This window comes from Symphalangus syndactylus, chromosome 7 (genome assembly GCF_028878055.3).
Source record: "Symphalangus syndactylus isolate Jambi chromosome 7, NHGRI_mSymSyn1-v2.1_pri, whole genome shotgun sequence".
NCBI classification, from domain to species: Eukaryota; Metazoa; Chordata; class Mammalia; order Primates; family Hylobatidae; genus Symphalangus; species Symphalangus syndactylus.
In genome coordinates this window covers 86,066,601-86,088,406 of record NC_072429.2, presented here as the reverse complement: position 1 = coordinate 86,088,406, position 21,806 = coordinate 86,066,601, and the positions used below count along the sequence as shown (strand labels likewise).

At 35.0% G+C, this 21,806-nt stretch overlaps 1 protein-coding gene across 3 annotated transcripts in view; it reads right to left on the bottom strand.

The window, feature by feature from the left end:
• Positions 1–21,806, bottom strand: part of CNBD1 (cyclic nucleotide binding domain containing 1) — a 757,690-nt gene that overhangs the window by 163,481 nt on the left and 572,403 nt on the right. For 2 of the 3 annotated variants that reach the window (XM_055286700.2, XM_055286698.2), the window contains exon 12: positions 12,677–12,736. In XM_055286700.2, the coding sequence (XP_055142675.1) occupies positions 12,677–12,736 (60 nt within the window). Of the gene's footprint in view, positions 1–2,466; positions 2,530–12,676; positions 12,737–21,806 lie in introns of those variants that run through there. The other variant, XM_063643392.1, reaches the window with a different exon arrangement.

Sequence of the window (21,806 nt, the reverse complement as noted above, 5' to 3'; positions counted from 1 at the left end):
GCAATAACACACAGTAAAAGAAGCAATAAAAATAAGGAAGACCAGTAAAGCCAGGTAAAAGGACAGAAGAAAAATAACAATAAAATAAGAACACCAGTTTGACAGAAGTTACTATACTTTAGCACAAAACATAATTCTGACTTCATAGTCAAATTAAAATGATATTTTGTAAATTTTATACCACCCATTTCTTAATAAAATTAATCTATTTATTAAAGTAAAGTTAGACACCATTGATATCTAGATAGCATAATAATAGTGTTTCAGGGAAAGTAAACTTATTCAGTGGTTCCAGAATTTACGCTACTATTGAATACAAAAAGGTAACATTACTTTTATTTTTTTTTTCAATTAAATTTAATCTACTCCAAAAATTCACTCTCTGGACTTATAGGAAATTGAATTTAATCACTCTTGGATATCGCTAATATTCTATTCACAATAGTGTCAATGTTATGAGCCTGATGCAATTTAAGCCTTTGAGAAGGAATACATGGTCTCTCTGTATGGTCACTGAAATGCTTTGCTTTGAGCCCACTCATCTCTTAACTGTGGGTGGCCATCCCTTGTGGGGTGGGGGTAGGGGGGAGAGATAGCATTAGGAGATATACCTAACGCAAAATGACGAGTTAATGGGTGCAACACACCAACATGGCACATGTATACATATGTAACAAACTTGCACTTTGTGCACACGTACCCTAAAACTTAAAGTATAATAATAATAAAATTTAAAAAAAAGATGCCATTGTCTGCAGTCCACCCTCTCCAGGTGCACCACGCAGTAACTTTCCCAGAAGTGTGCTACCTCAGTGGGTACTATGAGGGAGTTGGCCCAGGGCCTCTCTCTTGTGGAACATATAAGATCTCAATTCCTCTTGAAATTTTGTGAGAAGCTCTTGAGATAACCTTCTTTTTCTTCATCTTCCACCAACCACATACACGCTTCCCTATATCCTCTCCTTCCTTGGATTGATTGTATATATTCTCCCACTGAAGTCCCATTATAAAGACAATGCTGTTGGGAGCTGGAAAATTGGATGCGGCATTCAGCTTATTCTTTTTATGCTTACTAATTTATTTTGTCAGATACACTTTTTTTAAAAAGGTTAAGTCTTAAGGATAGTCAGAGTTAAGTTTTATTGATTTGTTGCTAGTGTTATGTCAGACTTGGAATTATAGCGTTTTATTACTTATTCCGTTTTAATTACTGCAGACAGAGAAAACGGAAAAATTAAAAGAAAATTATACTTCTCCCAAAAATAGGGTGATAGAAAATGTTCTGAAACATATTAACTTGTCTTATACCACCATCTATCTTTTTCTTTCTCTCAATGTGGTAAAATATACATAACATAAAACTTACTATTTTCATTCTTTTAAAGTGTGCAGTTCAGTGGCATCAACATTGTCGGGTAACCGTCACCACAGTCTACCTCCAAACTTGTCATAGTTCCAATCTGAAGCTCTGTATCCATTAAATAATACCTCCTTATTCTGCTCTCTCCCCAATCATAGGTAACCACCATTTTTCCTCCTTTCTCTGCGAATTTGAGAAAGATTTGACTCTTCCAAACACTTCATAGAAGTGGAATCTTATGTATTTGTCCTTTTGTTTCTGACTTATCTCACTTAGCATAATGTCTTGATGGTTGATTCATGTTAGAGTATGTATCAGGACCTCATTTGCTCTCAGTTGTATTCAGTATCTTTCTTTAGCTAGACAATATGACTAAGTTTGTTTGGCAACGAAGTTGAGAAAGGAATTGGAATTAATGAGCTTAGTGAACAGCAAATTAAGGCATATCTTTTGAGAGACAGAGAGAGAGGGAGAGAAAGAGGAATGGCCTGGGGAGCAGACAGGGAAACTGCAGAAGCTGATATTATAGCACTTGTATATTTTTCCATTGCACTGGAAAATTAATTTGAACACTTTTCAGCACTTCTTCATTTGTGGTTTACATTGGACACAGAGCTTTTTAGATTTATTGCTTGGTTTGAAAATGGACAAAAACTTTATAACAGCCTCCCTATCCATCCCGTCCTTTCCAAGTCTTATGAAAACCAGCAGGTTTTTCTATTAAAACCCTAGTCATGTGAATCCTGTAAGAAGATGTCATTGTTATAAAACAATACAGTGAGCGGTGAGGACAAAGAATGCCAAGTTAAACACAAAAGGGTAAAAAAAAAAATCTGTCCACATGTTCCCACACCCTTAGGCACTTATTCCAGTGTGAATTGCCTGTGAGTTTCTTATGACAAATCTTGGCCCACCAGGCAATTCATCCTCAGAAGGGCTCAGCTCTCTCCAGAAACTGCATTCATATTTCCCAGATGATAATGGCTTTTATCAAAAGCAGAAGTTGAAGAACAGGAAAGCTCAGCATCAGAAAAGTAGTCCAGACCTGAGGACGAGTTTCACCTGCAGGCCAGTAATGGTAAGGGCTAGAGAGCAAGGCAGTTTGGGGGTTTGGATGCTCAAAGATTGGAAAAGCCAGTGCTCATCAGACGGCAAATGATTTTCTTATTCTGGAAATAAACAGTATATTTGCAATCTTAGTTTATGTTTTTTGTCTTTAAAATATATAAGGCAAATGTGTCAATAAATGCATAGAACTCAGGACAAAAATAAAGTACTCTAAATATGTGCATAATATTGTTATAGCTATAGATGTGCCTCTACATATATGCCCATAACAATATATATTTTAATAGGTATTTGTGAATCCTTCTTATAGCTTTCTTACATATACAGATAAACTTATTTTAAAACTTATTGGAAATTTAAAGATTACCCAGCAGACTTAGCCTCCTGCTGTAATGACCAGTCCAGGCAACCCTAACTCTGCAAAGCAGCACTTGTCAACTTTGTGACTTTTATTGGCTACAGAGGTATGTCGTCCCACCATGAAGATGAGATCAGAAAGCCTTTCTCTTGTTGATGAGCCTACCATGTGGTTGCTGTTTTGTAAACCCACCTTCCTGTTCTGATACTTAAGAAATTACATTGAGTCTCAGGGGCCAAACACCGTTGTCACCCTTTGCTTGGGGTGTACGTGTTGACTTCCAAATTGCAATTGTGCCTGTCGAAATATTTCATTTGTGGCCTGGCTTAGCCTTTTCCATGCTGAATCATGCTATATAAAACCATTTGTCATTCTTTCCTTCATATGTATGTCAGACTTAGTTTTCTAAATTCAAAATATTCAACCAGGCAAACAACAAACCCTAGAGCATTGTCTCCTTACAAGGACTTTAAGCCTTTTCTTCCACTGGGGCTTAATATCCTGGCTTCTCACCTCGATATTTGTGATAATAATGTACTCTCCATTTCATATGAAGTGACTTTCTAGCTGTCACTGATTAAGCTGTTCTTCCTCAGTGCCCTGATTTATATCCCTAAATATTTCATCCTCCTACCAGTGATAAACGGAAACTAGCCCTTTGCATGTAATGAATACACTTGGCCTATGTACGATGTAGACAGAGGTACTATATCATTAAATACTGTGTTAAATAACTCTTGAATTACAGTTGAACTGAGGAAATACTTACATCCTTATATTAGGAATCACGGAATTTGTTTGGGGTTTTACATTGAAGGAAGAATCACAGAACTATATACATTCCAGATAAGACACTACTATTTATAATGCACAATATCAACATTAAAGTTTCTTTCACAAACAGAAAAATAGGAGAATTACAAATGCTCCCTGTAGAATGCAGTTCCTTCATTATATAATGTTACTACTCTGCAAGTTCCACATCATATATTAAAATCTAAAAAAATCTAAGCCCTGAAAGAAAAAGCTGCACAATAGAAACATCCACGTTTAAGAAGTGTTGCAGTATAAAACAAGAAGCAATAAAGCTAGAAAAATAAAACACCTCATATATAGTTTGCTCTTAGTAGGCATATTTTAAGTTTAGTATTGAATTGAAAGACATTTTAATCTGATAGAAAAGTGGTGAATGTGAGAGTTTAGAATTATCTTTCTATGGGTAGAGCTTATATGCCCAACTATCTCTACAAATAATTTAGTAGGCCTGATATATATGTCCACTCACATGCATGAAAGAAAAGAGGGGAAAAAAGGATAATCAAAAGTGTTAAGGAAATGGAATCAAAATGTAAGTTATCTTAAAATAGCCATTGACTATAGGTTTATTCTTAAGATACTCAAGGAGATTCAGATAATTCAAAGGAAAAACTGTCAGATGAACCCATTTTTTTGTCTCATATTCCTAGTTATTTTCCTTTACAGCATCCTTTAGAGCACATCTCACAATGCTATATATACACTAATTTGGGGATACATAATTTTTGTAATTTTTATATTCCCTATTAGACAGACCCTGAAAATCTATATGAACAGGAACTGTTTCATTTTTATTTACTGCTGATTACTTAGCCAGACACAGAGTGGTGCTCAATAAATACCGGTAAATTGTATGAAAGTTTTTCTTCTTTTTTACATTTCGGGAAATAATGACTCACCTGTTTTTTAGTAAATTTTATTGTGTATATTTGAGGTTTAACAACATGATGTTATAAAATACATATAGATAATAAAATGGTTACTATACGGAAGCAAATTAAAATATCTATCATCTCACATAGTTACTTTTATTTTTGTGACAAGAGCAGCTAAAGTCTACTTATTTAACAAAAATCTCAAGGGTCTCCCAATTTTATTGCCTATAGTCCTCCTGTTATACATTAGCTCTCTAGACTTGCTCATTCTACATATCTGGTACTTTGTGTCCCTGGCCAAATCTGTGTTTGCTACACCCCTAGCCCCACCCATGGACTCTTCTATTTTCTATGTATTTTGAATTATCCAAGGATTTATTCATTTTCATCATTTAACTCATGCTTACTGAAGGCCTGCCTATGTATCATTTCTGTTTTTTATACTGTACATGCCTCTATAAACAAGATACCTTCTCTTCAAGAAGCCTAAATTCCTAATGTTCAGAGGAAAAGACAAACAGAAGGACAAGTTTGACCCTGAGACAATGTTCACAAAAAAATGAGAGGAATGAAAAAAAAAAAGAAAAGCATCAATTCTCCATTTAAGAGCTATAGATATAGCTTAAGGAATTAATGATGAATATTTCTTTTCATAATAATTTCAATGGGAAGAATAAGCAAATGTAAATTTTATGATAAAAAGATCAACCAATAGTTGGTATAATAAGCAAGACAAAATTTTCACTTTAGAGTAATATATTCCATTTCAATCATGAAGACTAGCCTGAGGCATCAGGTCAATTAGTGTAATAACTTGGTACATAGAGACTTAGGCATAACAAGTGAAATTTAATTTAGTGGTCTCATGCTAATCATTGAGGGTCCAGAAGACAGCAACAACATAATTAAAGAAAAGGAAAATAGAATTTATGAGGTTAACTGAAGGAACTAGTGCAATATAGCCCAGAAAAGGAAGGCTTAAAGATGTTTAATTTCATTTTTTTCTAACACTTGAAAGGATATAGAAGAGGTATGATATTAGGGCCAAAGAACTGGTATGAATATTAATACAAATGTGCCAATAAGAAAAAAAAGTGCAACTAGGGAATTTGGGTATTTTATACTGGTTAACATTTTTTTTCCATAATATTATGTGATTTTTGCTCTGGAGTTATGGACAAGAAATAACTTACTATAGGCTATATCATAAGTGAATGGAGAGTATTTTGTTTTCCTCTGTGGTTATTATTTATTTATTTATTTTACAGAGATGGAGTGTACTCTGCCACCTAGGCTGGAGCGCAGTGGCATGATCATAGCTCACTACAGCCTTGAATCCTGGTCATGCAATCCTCCTGTCTCAGCCTCCCAAGGAGCCAGGACTCCGGGGTGCTCCCCAACCTGGTTCTGAGGGTATTTTTGTGGGGTTATTTCAGTTGTGCTTTTGTAGCACAGATTGGATATGTGCAATAAATTGTGACCATGCTGTCTCTTCTTGAAAAGAAGTATCAACATTGGTTAAAATAAGCCTAATAAACTGCAACAGATACTATTAATCATTTAGTATGCCCACTAAAAATTAGACTACCAATTTTTCCACTGGACTCCTTTTCCTAAATTCATAAAACCATTTAATGCATGAAAAACTCATAGCTAAGTACCAGAGTTGAGTCCATAATTTCTACTTTTATTTCTGCAACCTATTGAATATTTACATTAAAAATTTCTGAATACAGTTTGTAAGCTAACGCGGAGTGATTCCTTCAGATATTTTGAAAAGTAATTTCATGCTCATTTTTTTCTAGTGGTTTTATATGCTTTAGCTTTTTAATGCTAAAATAGGTTTCTTCTCTGACTCATAATTCTACTCTGATCCATACTACTTTAATATTTCATTCAAAGATGATTAGATTAACAAAAAATACCCCAAAAAACCCATTCTGAATACAAATGAGCAAAATAGATGTTACTGTTATCATCCTATCAATTTTTAGTTCAAATTGCTAAAATGACTCAAATATTTTAAGGTTATGAAATCAAAACCTGATAAAAGCATTTAAAAAACATTTATTTTTCAAACTAATTTTTTCTAGTTCTATAGTCAAGTTAACAATGAGTCGTTATTAGGTTTCCCTGTATGTTCAGGGCTATTTGATTTTCTACGGTCTCTGTTCACAAGAACCTTAAAATATGTTTTAAAAAATAATGGGTTTGTCATAGACAGCTCCTATTATTTTGAGATACATCCCATCAATACTTAATTTATTGAGAGTTTTTAGCATGAAGGGTTGTTGAATTTTGTCAAAGGCCTTTTCTGCATCTATTGAGATAATCATATGGTTTTTGTCATTGGTTCTGTTTATATGCTGGACTCACAGCCAATATCACACTGAATGGGCGAAAACTGGAAGCATTGCCTTTGAAAATTGGCACAAGACAGGGATGCCCTCTTTCACCACTCCTATTCAACATAGTGTTGGAAGTTCTGGCCAGGGCAATCAGGCAGGAGAAGGAAATAAAGGGTATTCAATTAGGAAAAGAGGAAGTCAAATTACCCCTGTTTGCAGATGACATGATTGCATAACTAGAAAACCCCATTGTCTCAGCCCAAAATCTCCTTAAGCTGATAGGCAACTTCAGCAAAGTCTCAGGATACAAAATCAATGTACAAAAATGACAAGCATTCTTATACACCAATAACAGACAAACGGAGAGCCAAATCATGAGTGAAATCCCATTCACAATTGCTTCAAAGAGAATAAAATACCTAGGAATCCAACTTACAAGGGGCGTGAAGGACCTCTTCAAGGAGAACTACAAACCACTGCTCAATGAAATAAAAGAGGATACAAACAAATGGAAGAACATTCCATGCTCATGGGTAGGAAGAATCAATATCATGAAAACAGCCATACTGCCCAAGGTAATTTATAGATTCAATGCCATCCCCATCAAGCTACCAATGACTTTCTTCACAGAATTGGAAAAAAATACTTTAAAGTTCATATGGAACCAAAAAAGAGCCCGCATTGCCAAGTGAATCCTAAGCCAAAAGTACAAAGCTGGAGGCATCACGCTACCTGACTTCAAACTATACTACAAGGCTACAGTAACCAAAACAGCATGATGCTGGTACCAAAACAGAGATATAGACCAATGGAACAGAACAGAGCCCTCAGAAATAATGCCACATATCTACAACCATCTGATCTTTGATAAACCTGACAAAAACAAGAAATGGGGAAAGGATTCCCTATTTAATAAATGGTGCTGGGAAACCTGGCTAGCCATATGTAGAAAGCTGAAACTGGATCCCTTTATTACACCTTATACAAAAATTAATTCAAGATGAATTAAAGACTTAAATGTTAGACTTAAAACCATAAAAACCCTAGAAGAAAACCTAGGCAATACCATTCAGGACATAGGCATGGGCAAGGACTTCATGTCTAAAACACCAAAAGCAATGGCAACAAAAGCCAAATTGACAAATGGGATCTAATTAAACTAAAGAGCTTCTGCACAGCAAAGGAAACTGCCATCAGAGTGAACAGGCAACCTACAGAATGGGAGAAAATTTTCGCAACCTACTCGTCTGACAAAGGGCTAATATCCAGAATCTACAATAAACTCAAACAAATTTACGAGAAAAAAACAAACAACCCCATCAACAAGTGGGCGAAAGATATGAACAGACATTTCTCAAAAGAAGACATTTATGCAGCCAAAAAACACATGAAAAAATGCTCGTCATCACTGGCCATCAGAGAAATGCAAATCAAAACCACAATGAGATACCATCTCACACCAGTTAGAATGGCCATCATTAAAAAGGTCAGCAAACAACAGGTGCTGGAGAGGATGTGGAGAAATAGGAACACTTTTACACTGTTGGTGGGACTGTAATCTAATTCAACCATTGTGGAAGTCAGTGTGGCAATTCCTCAAGGATCTAGAACTAGAAATACCATTTGACCCAGCCATCCCATTACTGGGTATATACTCAAAGGATTATAAATCATGCTGCTATAAAGACATATGCACACGTATGTTTATTGCGACACTATTCACAATAGCAAAGAGTTGGAACCAACCCAAATGTCCAACAACGATAGACTAGATTAAAAAAATGTGGCACATATACACCGAGGAATACTATGCAGCCATAAAAAGGATGAGTTCATGTCCTTTGTAGGGAGATGGATGAAACTGGAAACCATCATTCTCAGCAAACTATCGCAAGGACAAAAAACCAAACACTGCATGTTCTCACTCATAGATGGGAATTGAACAATGAGAACACTTGGACACAGGAAGGGGAACATCACACACTGGGGCCTGTTGTGGGGTGGGGGTATGGGAGAGGGATAGCATTAGGAGATATACGTAATATTAAATGACGAATTAATGGGTGCAGCACACCAACATGGCACATGTATACATATATAACTAACCTGCATGTTGTGCACATGTACCCTAAAACTTAAAGTATAATAAAAGAAATAATAATGGGAAGCACCTATATAAAACATTAGGCAATATTAGTCCAATACATAACCAAGTGCCTAATTGTAAATTATAGACTATATGTGTTCACTAAGAGAGGACTATTAGTGTGAGTGAGGGGCAATCAGGGAATGTTTTATAAAATATGGTGGATGTTGTAGCTTGAAGGAAGACTAGAATTGGTTGAAGAAAGACTGAAATTGGTTAAGAGGAGTCAAGGAAAATACAAGTAACAGACTCCAAATAGAATTTGTGCTGGAAGAGTAAGAAAACTAAACTCAAGGCCGGGCGCAGGTGGCTCATGCCTGTAATCCCAGCACTTTGGGAGGGCCGAGGCAGGCGGATTACGAGGTCAGGAGTTTGAGACCATCCTGGCCAACATGGTGAAACTCCGTCTCTACTAAAAGTACAAAAATTAGCTGGGTGTGGTGTAGCATGCCTGTAGTCCCAGCTACTAGGGAGGCTGAGGCAAGAGAATCGCTTGAAGCTGGGAGGCAGAGCTTGCAGTGAGCCGAGATTGTGCCACTGCACTCCAGCCTGGTGACAGAGCGAGACTCTGTCTCAAAATTTAAAAAAAAAAAAAGAAAACTAAACTCAATAGGATGGTCATAAAGGCAAAACCTTGGGAAAATTATGCATAAAAAGCTGAATGGTTCATTGAAGAGTTCAAACTCGCTTAGAAGAGCAAAAGAGTTGATTACAGACAAGAATGCAGGGACATCGGGTGGTGAGACTGAATGGTATATACTGTCTAAATGAAAAAATAAACAAGAAGCATAGGCATCAAATACTGTTCACTAGAAAAGTTAATTTAGGAGAACCAGCAAGAAAATATAGAAAGATTATATGGCAAATCCAGGAAATGTTTTTGTTGTTGTTAGCAATACAGATATTGTTGTTAGCAACACTGATATCATTATTGTTAGCAACAATGATACTTTTCTCCAAATTTCTACCTTTTACTTAATCTTCCACAGTAGGCCTAAGTGGTTGCCCCACCTCTCCTAACTCCACCTCCACCACAGGTGCACAATCTCACAGGAAGCAGTGGCGTGTTGGAGTGGGCTCACAGTACCGTTAGGGTTGACTCTGTGCATCCCTTCCCAGCTGCATGTAAGTAGCTATAACAGGATTATTTACAACATGAAAACTGGAAAATGCTACAAATCAAGAGTTTTGGAGGAGTAGAGGGAAACAGTTTTGTAAACATCGATTAACACATCACTGTGCACAACTATGTATTTTACCATATTCTTTCCAATTTTTTCTTAGTTACAGTTTTGGTTCTCAGCTTCTTAGTTCTTATGAACCAATCAGAAAAACGACTATAGAATACTTATACTGCTTAAGGCTAGTAGGCTAGAAAACATGAACATGAAAGCTCATAATCTATTCTTGTTAGTGCAATCTAATGTCCACAAACTATGAAATCTGATGGAGTTACTCTCATAAAAATGTCTTCTAAATGCCTAGTGTTTCCAATATTCCCTGATGGATACACTATAGGAAAAAAAGAAATCAAGGCTGACTTCCATGATAAATCCCTGGTGCTAGAACAGATATCCTCCAAGAAGCAATCATCAAATACCAGGTAACAAGACATCATCTTTAACAAGAATTCCTGTTTCAGGTGAATTTACACAGTGGGCAAATCATCCAGATTTTAGGACTTGGGATAAGAGCAACAATCTTCAGACAAATCTCTGCAAATTGCTCTTCATAAATTGCTTTCACAATAACTTTAATAAATCTGAGATTCTCATATATCCAGCTAGGAGATCACTGAATCATCTTCTAAACATATGGTGACACTGTGACTGACAGCAGGGTATCATTAAAGAAACAACAGCTTGAATAAAGGAAGAAACTTGAGCTCCCAGACTTGCCAGGGAACTTACTTCCATATAGATTGGGGGTGACAGCTACAAAGTTATTGCCCATTTTTTTCTGTGCCACTTCAGAAGCAATAGCATCTACAGATGATAGGCATGTCAGTCGTTCATTCACTCAACATGAGAAATTCAGTAGGGCAGGAGATGTTGTTAGGGGCAAAATTAATTACCAAACTGCATGTAATTTAAAAAAGGAAATTGGTACGTTTTCTTAAGCAAAATAGGAAAGTAGTAAAATGTTTATTTAATATGACATACAGGAGTAAAGAAATGACATTTTATTTTAGAAGGAACTAGAATGTAAAAGGAACAGTATGTGTATATTTCAACAATAGGATTAGGCTTCATATTTTAGTAAATTAATATATTTGGAAAAATTCAGATCCCTGATGGGAACTAAATAGGTCCCCTAGACTTACAATAATACATGCAAACTCGTAAGAATTAGCTTACCAGGAACAGAAAATTAGAAATTTATCAAGGCAAGAGCAAACTGCCTGTCTGCCAAAGATTGCATCATTGCAGATGATTATGTGAGGTGGTGTTTCAACATGGGAATTCATCCCACTTTTTGTTTCATTGTTTGCCTCTTAACAGAAATGAATATTTAGAAAGTTTTCCTGCCCTACTTTTTCTTACTAAGTGGGTGAGTGTCCCTAGCCTTTTCTGCACACCCATGACACAGAGAGAGGAAGAGGCTTAAAGCCACATTGAAGATGTGCAGCACTTACCTATGGTGTTCCAGGCTCAGAGCCCAAGGTGGAGCTGTTTGAAAAACGATTATCCTTCTATTTATCTAAGGAGTCCACCGGAGTATAATTGTTTGAAAGAATGCCCTATTTAAAATCTCTGCCTGCCATTTTTAATTTCTATTTATGGTGTGGTATCTCATAGCATATTAAGCTACTGTGTTAGCCAAACAAATAAAAGAGAAGTTGCTTCTTTAAAAGACAATACATTATCTTAGCTCTTTATGTTGTATTCCTTTTGTATATTCTACTACAGGAGAGACTGTATTTCTCAGCTGCTTCAAAGTCTCCAAGTTATCTTTATTTTGTTTCTCAATACATTTAAAGGTGTAGTTAATTGAGATCTTTAAAGAGTTTCACCCACTGTGCATATCTTACTGAAGGTGTTGGATAAGCAATGGTGAAGACATGAGACATAATGTCAATGGTGATGATGATTCTGGTAGTCAAATTTTCAAAGTGCCAAAAATTTGGATTAATCCCATAGCAGTATTAAAATCACCATAGTCAATATTATTTTCCTTTGACATACATATTACAAAATAGTTTATTATTCTCGCTTGCCAACTGCATTCTATAGCAGAAAGCACAACAAATTGTGAAGAACTCATTATAGTTTGAATTGGGCAAAACTGAATCAGATTACTGGCAGTTTTATTAACTACTCGTGTTACTTAGACAAGTTCATTAATTTCTCCAGTCCTTAGTGGCCTCTTCCATAAAATAAGAAAAGCAACAATTATAGTTAAAGGTGTTAAATGAGACAACATACATAAACTGCTTAGCATACTGTAGTATTTAATGCATTTTCTTCCCTCTAAATTTGGAGGAAAAAATATGGACTTACTACAAATTTATTTTACAGGTTCTTTTAAGATATAAAGGACTAAAGAATATGTTTTCAGTAGAAATATTTTCTTTAACATTCATTCATTATAAAAGTTTAATTTACCTTAATGTTTATATTTTCTGAAGTTATCACTAATTTAATATATTCTGCTATAAGGAAAGAATAACTATCCTATTTATTTTGTTGGTATATATTATTATACCTTGAAATCTTTCCATTCTTTTTGTTGTTCCTTTTTCAAATATTCATTTTTGACATCCTCCTACAAAGGAACACAAGATTAGGTTGAATAAATGAGCACTTTTTCCAATTATTTAGTATTCTATACCATGGTTTCTGCCACTAAATTTATAATCAAAGCAAACCTTGACATGTTTAATTGTGGACAGCTGGAAAATAATAGCAGAGGCATTGGATAGGCACATGGTAAAAAGAAATAGGATAACTTATTGGAACAATCCAAAAATGTAAAGAATACAGTGAGACGTTCAGAAAAACAGGATAAAAAATAGTTGTATTGGTACTTACAGTGACAAATCATCATATATAAAGAATTCAGCTTTGTTTATATAAAGCAAGACACACCCATACCCTCCCCACTCCAAGTACATAGTCTTCCCAGGCATTCTTGCATCTTAATAACACCACCATTTTATGAAATGTAAACAAGTAAGAAACAGAGGGGTGAGATTTTTTAATATTTGTTCCCCACTTTAAAATTAAAGATTTGACCAACATGATCTCTATACTGCTATGTGACACTAAGATCATTATTCCATTTCTTCTGTGTATATGATCCTTTTTGTTTTACTGTTTTGAAATTCAAATTGCAAACATGAGTGAATGTAACTCTACACATAAGTTGAATAAATGCGTATATACTATGCATATAAAAATTAAAAACCCGCCGGGCGCGGTGGCTCACGCTTGTAATCCCAGCACTTTGGGAGGCCGAGGCGGGCGGATCACGAGGTCAGGAGATCGAGACCACGGTGAAACCCCGTCTCTACTAAAAATACAAAAAAAAAATTAGCCGGGCATGGTGGCGGGCGCCTGTAGTCCCAGCTAGTCGGAGAGGCTGAGGCAGGAGAATGGCGTGAACCCGGGAGGCAGAGCTTGCAGTGAGCCAAGATCGCGCCACCGCAGTCCAGCCTGGGTGACAGAGAGAGACTCCGTCTCAAAAAAAAAAAAAAAAAAAATTAAAAACCCACAACTTTCTTACCAATAATCTAACACAGAGCTTTAGTTATCAAATGTAAAAGGGCATTTTTACATTTTAGAAGGATGTGATTACGTTTCTACTACATTTTACATATTTTAGAAGGACTTGATTAAATATATGAATATAAAAACAGATTTCTTAAGCAGAAAAAAGGAGTATACTACTTAACATTCCAACTATTCATATAAAAACCTGTAATAGTACCTTATGGCCTATTGATGATCAAAATAATTCAAATGATAGTGAATCTGGTTTCACACATTGTCACATATAATACAAATATAAAAGGCATGTAATGTACAACAGCTTATTTCTCTTCTAGAATATTGTCTATTACTTAACATAGTAAGTTTTCAGCTCAACATGACAATAATTTGTCACAGTTAATTTTTAAAAAATCAAATAAACCAATTAATAGAGGGTAAGCAACATGAACTATTCATTTCAAGAAAATATGAATGAATTCAAACAACACTAAGCATAATTTAAATATTAGCTAATTCTACAGACACATAAGTATCTTCCTGTGTTCACAACTTACATATGTTTTTTAGTGTTCAAAAAATACCAGTTTACAATAATTCCTGTATGATTAATACTGTATGAAATCACTTTTGTTTTTTCTCGGAGACTCGTCATAGTTTGGCATTTTCTTTTAAACTCATGTCTGTAATAACTCTCAATGTGAAGGAAACTTTAGGATTAATTATAGTGGATATAGCTTTTCTGATATTATTATTCCTCAAACAAGGACAATTTACTGGATAGCTTCACATTGTAGAATAACTAATGACTCCATCTCTTTTTGGCACTCCAAATTAAACATCTTTCCATGAAAACAGAAAACAGATGTTCAACATTAGCAGATGTCCAGGGTGACACACTAAACATATGCTGGGAGTGGAAATCCTAGCTCCACTCACATGTGTGAGAAATGCTGACCAGTGCATGGAGGATTTCCAAGCACCATCACTTGGTTTCGTAAGAATAGAATTTCATTCATGTATTAGATAATGAGATCTTCCCACATTCCAATGTTTATACTGTGCCAAATCTATTTTTTTAACAAAGTATAATGATCTACTAGAAATTTTAAAGCATAGTTTTCTTATTTTTATATTATTTCTACATAAAAGAACAAAATAAGCAAAGAACTATAATATGCAAAAACAATTTATCTGCACTATCAAAATAAATTCTTAAATTTATCTAGTTTCCTTAAATTCCAAGTGGCTTCCACCATTATTCACTTTGAGCCTACTCAAATGCCATCTTCTCAGTGTAGACTTCCCTTGTTCAATGCAGGCAGAATCTCTGAATTGAACTATCTATTTTTCTGCCCACTAGAAGCTTTGTGAAGGCAATGAGTCATCTGATTTATCATTCTATTTCTGGTGCCTAGAATAGAGGAGGTGGTAGATACTCAACAAATTATTTGTTGATTAATTGGAAGAAGACATAAACAGTCATTATTTCCTCTTCCCTTTCTCTATTTCTCTATTTTGGGGGTTTGTGGGAGGTCATTCCTCACCACTCAGTGCCACAGTACCCTACATTTGATAGACAAGCTATAAAAATAATTATCTAAATCAAGGTGCTACCCTAACTAGCCCCTTTATAAATGATGTTTCAGCCAATATTACTTTTAGTTAAAGCATAAGTGCATACAATAAAATGTATTTTTTGTTACATTTTCTGTTAGTAAGCTTTGACTATTATATACACATGTGTTACCACCACCAAAAACAAGATAAAGAACCTCTCCATCTCCCTGAAAAGTTAACCTTTTTCAGTCAAACCTCTCTTCACAGTGTCAACTACTTTTGGACTTCTATCACCACAGTTTAGTATTGACTATTTTACTAAAAGAAATCAAACAATATGTCCTTTAGGTGTTTCCAGTTTTGTTCTCTTTGAATAATGTCTCTAAGATTTTTCCATGTTCTTACATGTACCAGTTTGTTACTTTTTATAAATGAGTAGTATTCCAGTATCCTAATGAACTTCACTTTGTTGATTCATTTTCCTGTTGATGAATATTTGTGCTTTTCAATTATTTTATTATTAAGACTTAGACTGCTATGTACATTCTTGTAAAAATCTTTTGTGTTTCTTTTTGACTCTTCTGTTAAATATTTAGGAACGGAGATGCTGAGTCACAGGGTAGATGCAGGTCTAACTTTAAAGGAAATAGTCGAAGATTTCTCCAAACTTGTTTAATTTTATACTAACATCAGCAATGTATAGTAGTTCCAATTGCTCCTCACCTCACTGTGTCACATGCCAACTTATGACACCAAAGTTATAATAACCTATGTATAGTTTTCGAATCTTTATAGGTCTGCACTTTATGTGCAATGTGTTTGATCTGTCTTGAATTACTATTATTCTTTTTCCATAAAGTGAAGTTAATGATTATTGTTCATTATTTCCATACAAAAATATTTATTTGTATTTAACTTTGATCACATTTAAACTTCAGCCATACTGGAAAATATGAAATAATATCTAACTGTGGTTTTAAATCAAATTTCCCTAATAATTAATGTGGTTGAACACTACCCTATGTGTTTCCTGGACATTTCCATATCTTCTGCAAAGTGTCAGTCAAGTCGTTTGCCCATTTTATAATTGGATATTTTTCTTACTACTGTTGATAGGTAGTAGTACTTTACACATTCTGCATACACATCCTTATTCATATTTATGTACTGTGAACATTTTCTCAGTCTAAGACTTTTCTGTTGGTTATATTAATCCTGTCTTCTTAATAGTAGGTATTGATAATATCGATGAAGTCCACATTATAATTTTAGAAAATTTTATATCAGTGACTTTTTTGGCACTGCCTGAGACATATTTTCCCACACCAAATTCATAAATATATTCACCTATGTTTTATTCTAGAATCTTTATGTTTCTTGGATTTATGCTTAAATGTTTGATCTGTCTTGAATTTTTCTTCTTTTTTGTATAAAGATAGAAGTTTAAGTCCATTTATTTCCCATAGAAATATTCTGTTATAAAGATTATCCTTTTCTCTTTGAATTGACTGGAGTCTTGTAAAAAATCTATCAACAACATACGTGAGTCTATTGCTGAACTATATTTGTTCCATTTTTCTACTTGTCTCTGTGTATGTAAATATGAAATTTTGTTGAACATCGCAACTTTATTGTAAGTCTTGAAATAAAGGGTGAGTCCTCCTGTTTTGTTCTTTTTCAATATTTATTTATTATACATCTTTTGTCTTTTGACTTGAATTTTAGAACAGCTTGATAGTCTCTTCAAAATAAACATTGAGAAGGATTCCTTTGTGTTTATAAATAAACTTGGAAGAATGAACATCTTAAACATATTAAGTATGTTAATCCATGAACATAGTAAGTATATCTTTCATTTATTTCGGTGCCTTTAAGTTCGTGTAGTAAAGTTTTCTAGTTGTCAGTGTAGCAATTATATACCTTTTCTTTCTATTTATTGTGAAGTTTTGCACATATTGTTTTGGATTTAATCCTAAATGTTTTATGTTTTCTGATACTACTCTAAATGTTATCTTATTTTCCCAATTGTTCTTTGCTATTACATCAAAATATAACTGCTTTTTTTACATGGATCTCATAGTATCATTTGAGTAGGGTATTCTACGTATACAATTGTGTTGTCTGGAAACAGGCAGTTTTACTTCTTCCTTTCCGAAATTTATGTTTTTAATTTATTTTTTCTTGTCTTTTTGTGCTGTGTTGGCTTCCAGTGCAATGTTGAATAGAAATGGTAACAGTCTTGCCTTCTCTTAGGTGAAATGAGTTTCAACATTAAGTGTAATGTTAGGTTAAAGTTTCTACTAACATTTATTGGATTGAAAAGTTACTTTCACTACTGAGTTTCCTGAGAGATTTTTGTCTAAAGACTTGTTATTTTTTCTTGCATCTACTGAGATGTTCATATGGCTTTTCTCTTGTATTGTTAGTGTAGTGAATTACATTGATTGTTTTGAATGTTACACCAACCTTGTACTTCTGAAAAAATGATACATGTTCATTATATATCATCCTTTTTATACATGGCTAGATTTGACTTGCTAATATCTTGTTAAATGTTTTTATGTATGTTTGAGAGGGACATTTCTAATTTTCTTTTCTTGTAATGCTATTGTTAGGTATGAATAAGGGTAGTGCTAACTTCATAAGGTATGCGATATATACTACATTTTCTGAAAGAGTGTACATTACTGGTATTACATCTTCTTTAAATATGTGATGAAATTCATTAGTGAAGCCAGCTGGGCCTGTAGTTTACATTGTGGGAAAGGTTTTTTTTTTATTATTACAAGTTTAATTTCCATAATAGAAATAGTATCACTTAGGATTTTTGTTCTTCTGGTTTGGGGTGTAATTAGCTCTTTTTTAAAAATAACTTTTTTTATTATACTTTAAGTTCTGGGATACATGTGTAGAATGTGCAGGTTTGTTACATAGGTATACACGTGCCATGGTGGTTTGCTGCACCCATCAACCTGTCATCTACATTAGGTATTTCTACTAATGCTATCTCTCCCCTAGCCCTCCACCCCCAGACAGGCCCCAGTGTGTGATGTGCCCCTTCCTGTGTCCATGTGTTCTTATTGTTCAAGTCCCACTTATGAGTGAGAACATGCGGTGTTTCGTTTTCTGTTCCTGTGTTAGTTTGCTGAGAATGATGGTTTCCAGCTTCATCCATGTCCCTGCAAAGGACATGAACTCATCCTTTTTATGGCTGCATAGACGTGAACTAATCTTTTTATGGCTGCATAGTATTCCATGGTGTATATGTACTACATTTTCTTTATCCAGTTTGTCATTGATGAGCATTTGGGTTGGTTCCAAGTCTTTGCTCTTGTGAATAGTGCTGCAATAAACACATGTGTGTATGTGTCTTTATAGTACAATGATTTATAATCCTTTAGGTACGTACCCAGTAATGGGATTGCTGAGTCAAATGATATTTCTGGTTCTAGATCCTTGAAGAATCGCCACACTGTCTTCCACAATGGTTGAACTAATTTACACTCCCACCAATAGTGTAAAGGTGTTCCTATTTCTCCACATCCTCTCCATCATCTCTTGTTTCCTGACTTTTTAATGATCATCATTCTAACTGGTGTGAGATAGTATCTCATTGTGATTTTGATTTGAATTTCTCTGTTGACCAGTGATGATGAGCTTTTTTCATATGTTTGTTGGCTGTGGTGTGCTGTATTCAGGAGACCCATCTCACAGGCAAAGACACACATAGGCTCAAAATAAAGGGATGGAGGAATATTTACCAAGCAGATGAAAAACAAACAAAAAAAAAAGAAAGAAAGAAAGAAAAAAAGAAAGCAGGGGTTGCAATCCTAGTCTCTGATAAAACAGACTTTAAACAAATAAAGATCAAAAAAGACAAAGAAGGACCTTACATAATGGTAAAGGGATCAATGCAATAGAAGAGCTAACTACCCACCCAATACAGGAGAACCCAGATTCATAAAGCAAATTCTTAGATACTTAGACTCCCACACAATAATAGTGGGAGACTTTAACATCCCATTGTCAATATTAGAAAGATCAACAAGACAGAAAATTAACAAGGATATTCAGGACTTGAACTCAATTCCGGACCAAGCAGACCTAATAGACCTCTATGGAACTCTCCACCCCAAATCAACAGAATATACATTCTTCTCAGCACCACATTGCACTTATTCTAAAACTGATCACATAATTGGAAGTAAAACACTCCTCAGCAAATGCAAAAGAACATAAATCATAACAAACAGTCTCTCAGACCACACTGCAATCAAATTAGAACTCAGGATTAAGAAACTCACTCAAAACTGCACAACTACATAGAAACTGAACAACCTGCTTCTGAATGACTACTGGGTAAATAACGAAATTAAGGCAGAAATAAATAAGTTCTGTGAAACCAATGAGAACATGCTTGCTTCAGCACACATATACTAAAATTGAAAGCAATGAGAACAAAGACACAATGTACCAGAAACTCTGGGACACAGCTAAAGCAGTGTTCAGAGGGAAATTTATAGCACTAAAATGCCCACAGGAGAAAGCGGGAAAGATCTAAAATCGATACTCTAACATCACAATTAAAAGAATGAGAGAAGCAAGGAAAAACAAATTCAAAAGCTAGCAGAAGACAAGAAATAACTAAGATCAGGGCAGAACTGAAGGAGATAGAGACATGAAAAACCCTTCAAAAAATCAATGAATCTAGGACTTGGTGTTTTGAAAAGATTAACAAAATAGATAGACTGCTAGCCAGACTAATAAAGAAAAGAGAGTAGAATCAAATAGTCACAACAAAAAATGATAAAGGGGATGTCACCACTGATCCCACAGAAATACAAACTACCATCAGAGAATACTATAAACACCTCTAATGCAAATAAACTAGAAAATCTAGAAGAACTGGATAAATTCCTGGAAACATACACCCTCCCAAGAGTAAACCAGGAAGAAGTCGAATCCCTGAATAGACCAATAACAAGGTCTGATATTGAGGCAGTAATTAATAGCCTAACAACTAAAAAAGAGCCCAGAACCAGATGAATTCATAGCCGAATTCTACCAGAGGTACAAAGAGGAGCTGGTACCATTCCTTCTAAAAACTATTCCAAACAATAGAAAAAGAGGGAATCCTCCCTAACTCATTTAATGAGGCCAGCATCATCCTGATACCAAAACCTGGCAGAGACACAACAAAAAAAATTAAATTTCAAGCCACTATCCCTGATGAACATCAATGCAAAAATCCTCAATAAAATACTGGCAAACCAAATCCAGCAGCACATCAAAAAGCTTATCCACCACAATCAGGTCAGCTTCATCCCTGGGTGCAACGCTGTTCTATACAGTCCTTCCTTGACTTTCATGAGTTTGATATTTTTGAGAATTATAGCACAGTTATTTTGTAGAATATTCTTTATTTTAGGATAGTTCAATATTTCCTGGTCATCAGACTTGGGTTACGCATCTTTGACAGAAATGTAACTGAAGTGATTTGATTCTGAGTTCACATTGCATAGTATCAAGGGTTACGGAATTTCGATTTATCCCATTCTTAGTGATGCTAGCTTTGATAAACTGGTGAAAAAGGTTTCTGCCAGGCTTCTCCACTGTAATGCTGCTTTCATCTTGAAATGAGTACATAGTTCATGGGGAGTTACTTTGAAATTATGTAAATATCCCATTTATCTTCAAATGTTCCATTTATTCATTCATTTATTTATGAGTTTGGAATGATGCGTTTTAATTTTATCCAAAGGATTATAATTCAAAATTATTATTTATTTTGGTGCTCAACTAGATGTGGCTAGAATAAAACCTTCCAGCTGGTTTCTGTGTCTTGTTGACATATTCCCATCATTTGTTGAGTATTTCCTTACTTTTTGGAACATGAAAATACTTCATGTTTTATTTTCCCTGCCCTGGAACTTGAATCAGCCATTACTTCGGGAGCCCCGGTTCTTCATTGTAGAGAATGTTATTCAGAATCCAAGAGGTGGCTTACTAGGTATGCTCTCACTGCTGTGGAGGGCCACTAACCCCCAAGCCCTCTCAATGGGTAGAAAGAGTACACAGCATGTTCACACATGTCCAGCAATACTGATAATTTCAGTGCATTACTACAGGGCTCATTCTGGCTTTCTTTTATTTCCTTACTTTCATTCTTTTCTATACAACTCATTTCTCTAATAATGAGTAACCTGGCTCAAGTTATTTCTAATATATTCAGTTATTTGATTAATCTTCCTGTATGTAACCAATTTACTATCACAGCTACTGCTCCTTCCCTATGCAGAGTACCTCCTAAACAAACTCAAGCTTGGGCATCCACATTATGCTTAAACCACACTATGGAGTCACCATCCTCACCAAGCTTGAATATTTACAACCCACTCCTGGCGATCCCCCTTCAGACGACCTTCTTACTCCATCAGGTTTGATATCCTGCATAAGCCCCCTTCCCAGTAGTTGCACATTCCCACCCTGTAGCTATGCAGACACCCTGCTTACACTACACAGAACTTACACTACGCTTACACTACGTAGTATAAGTTCTACGCTTA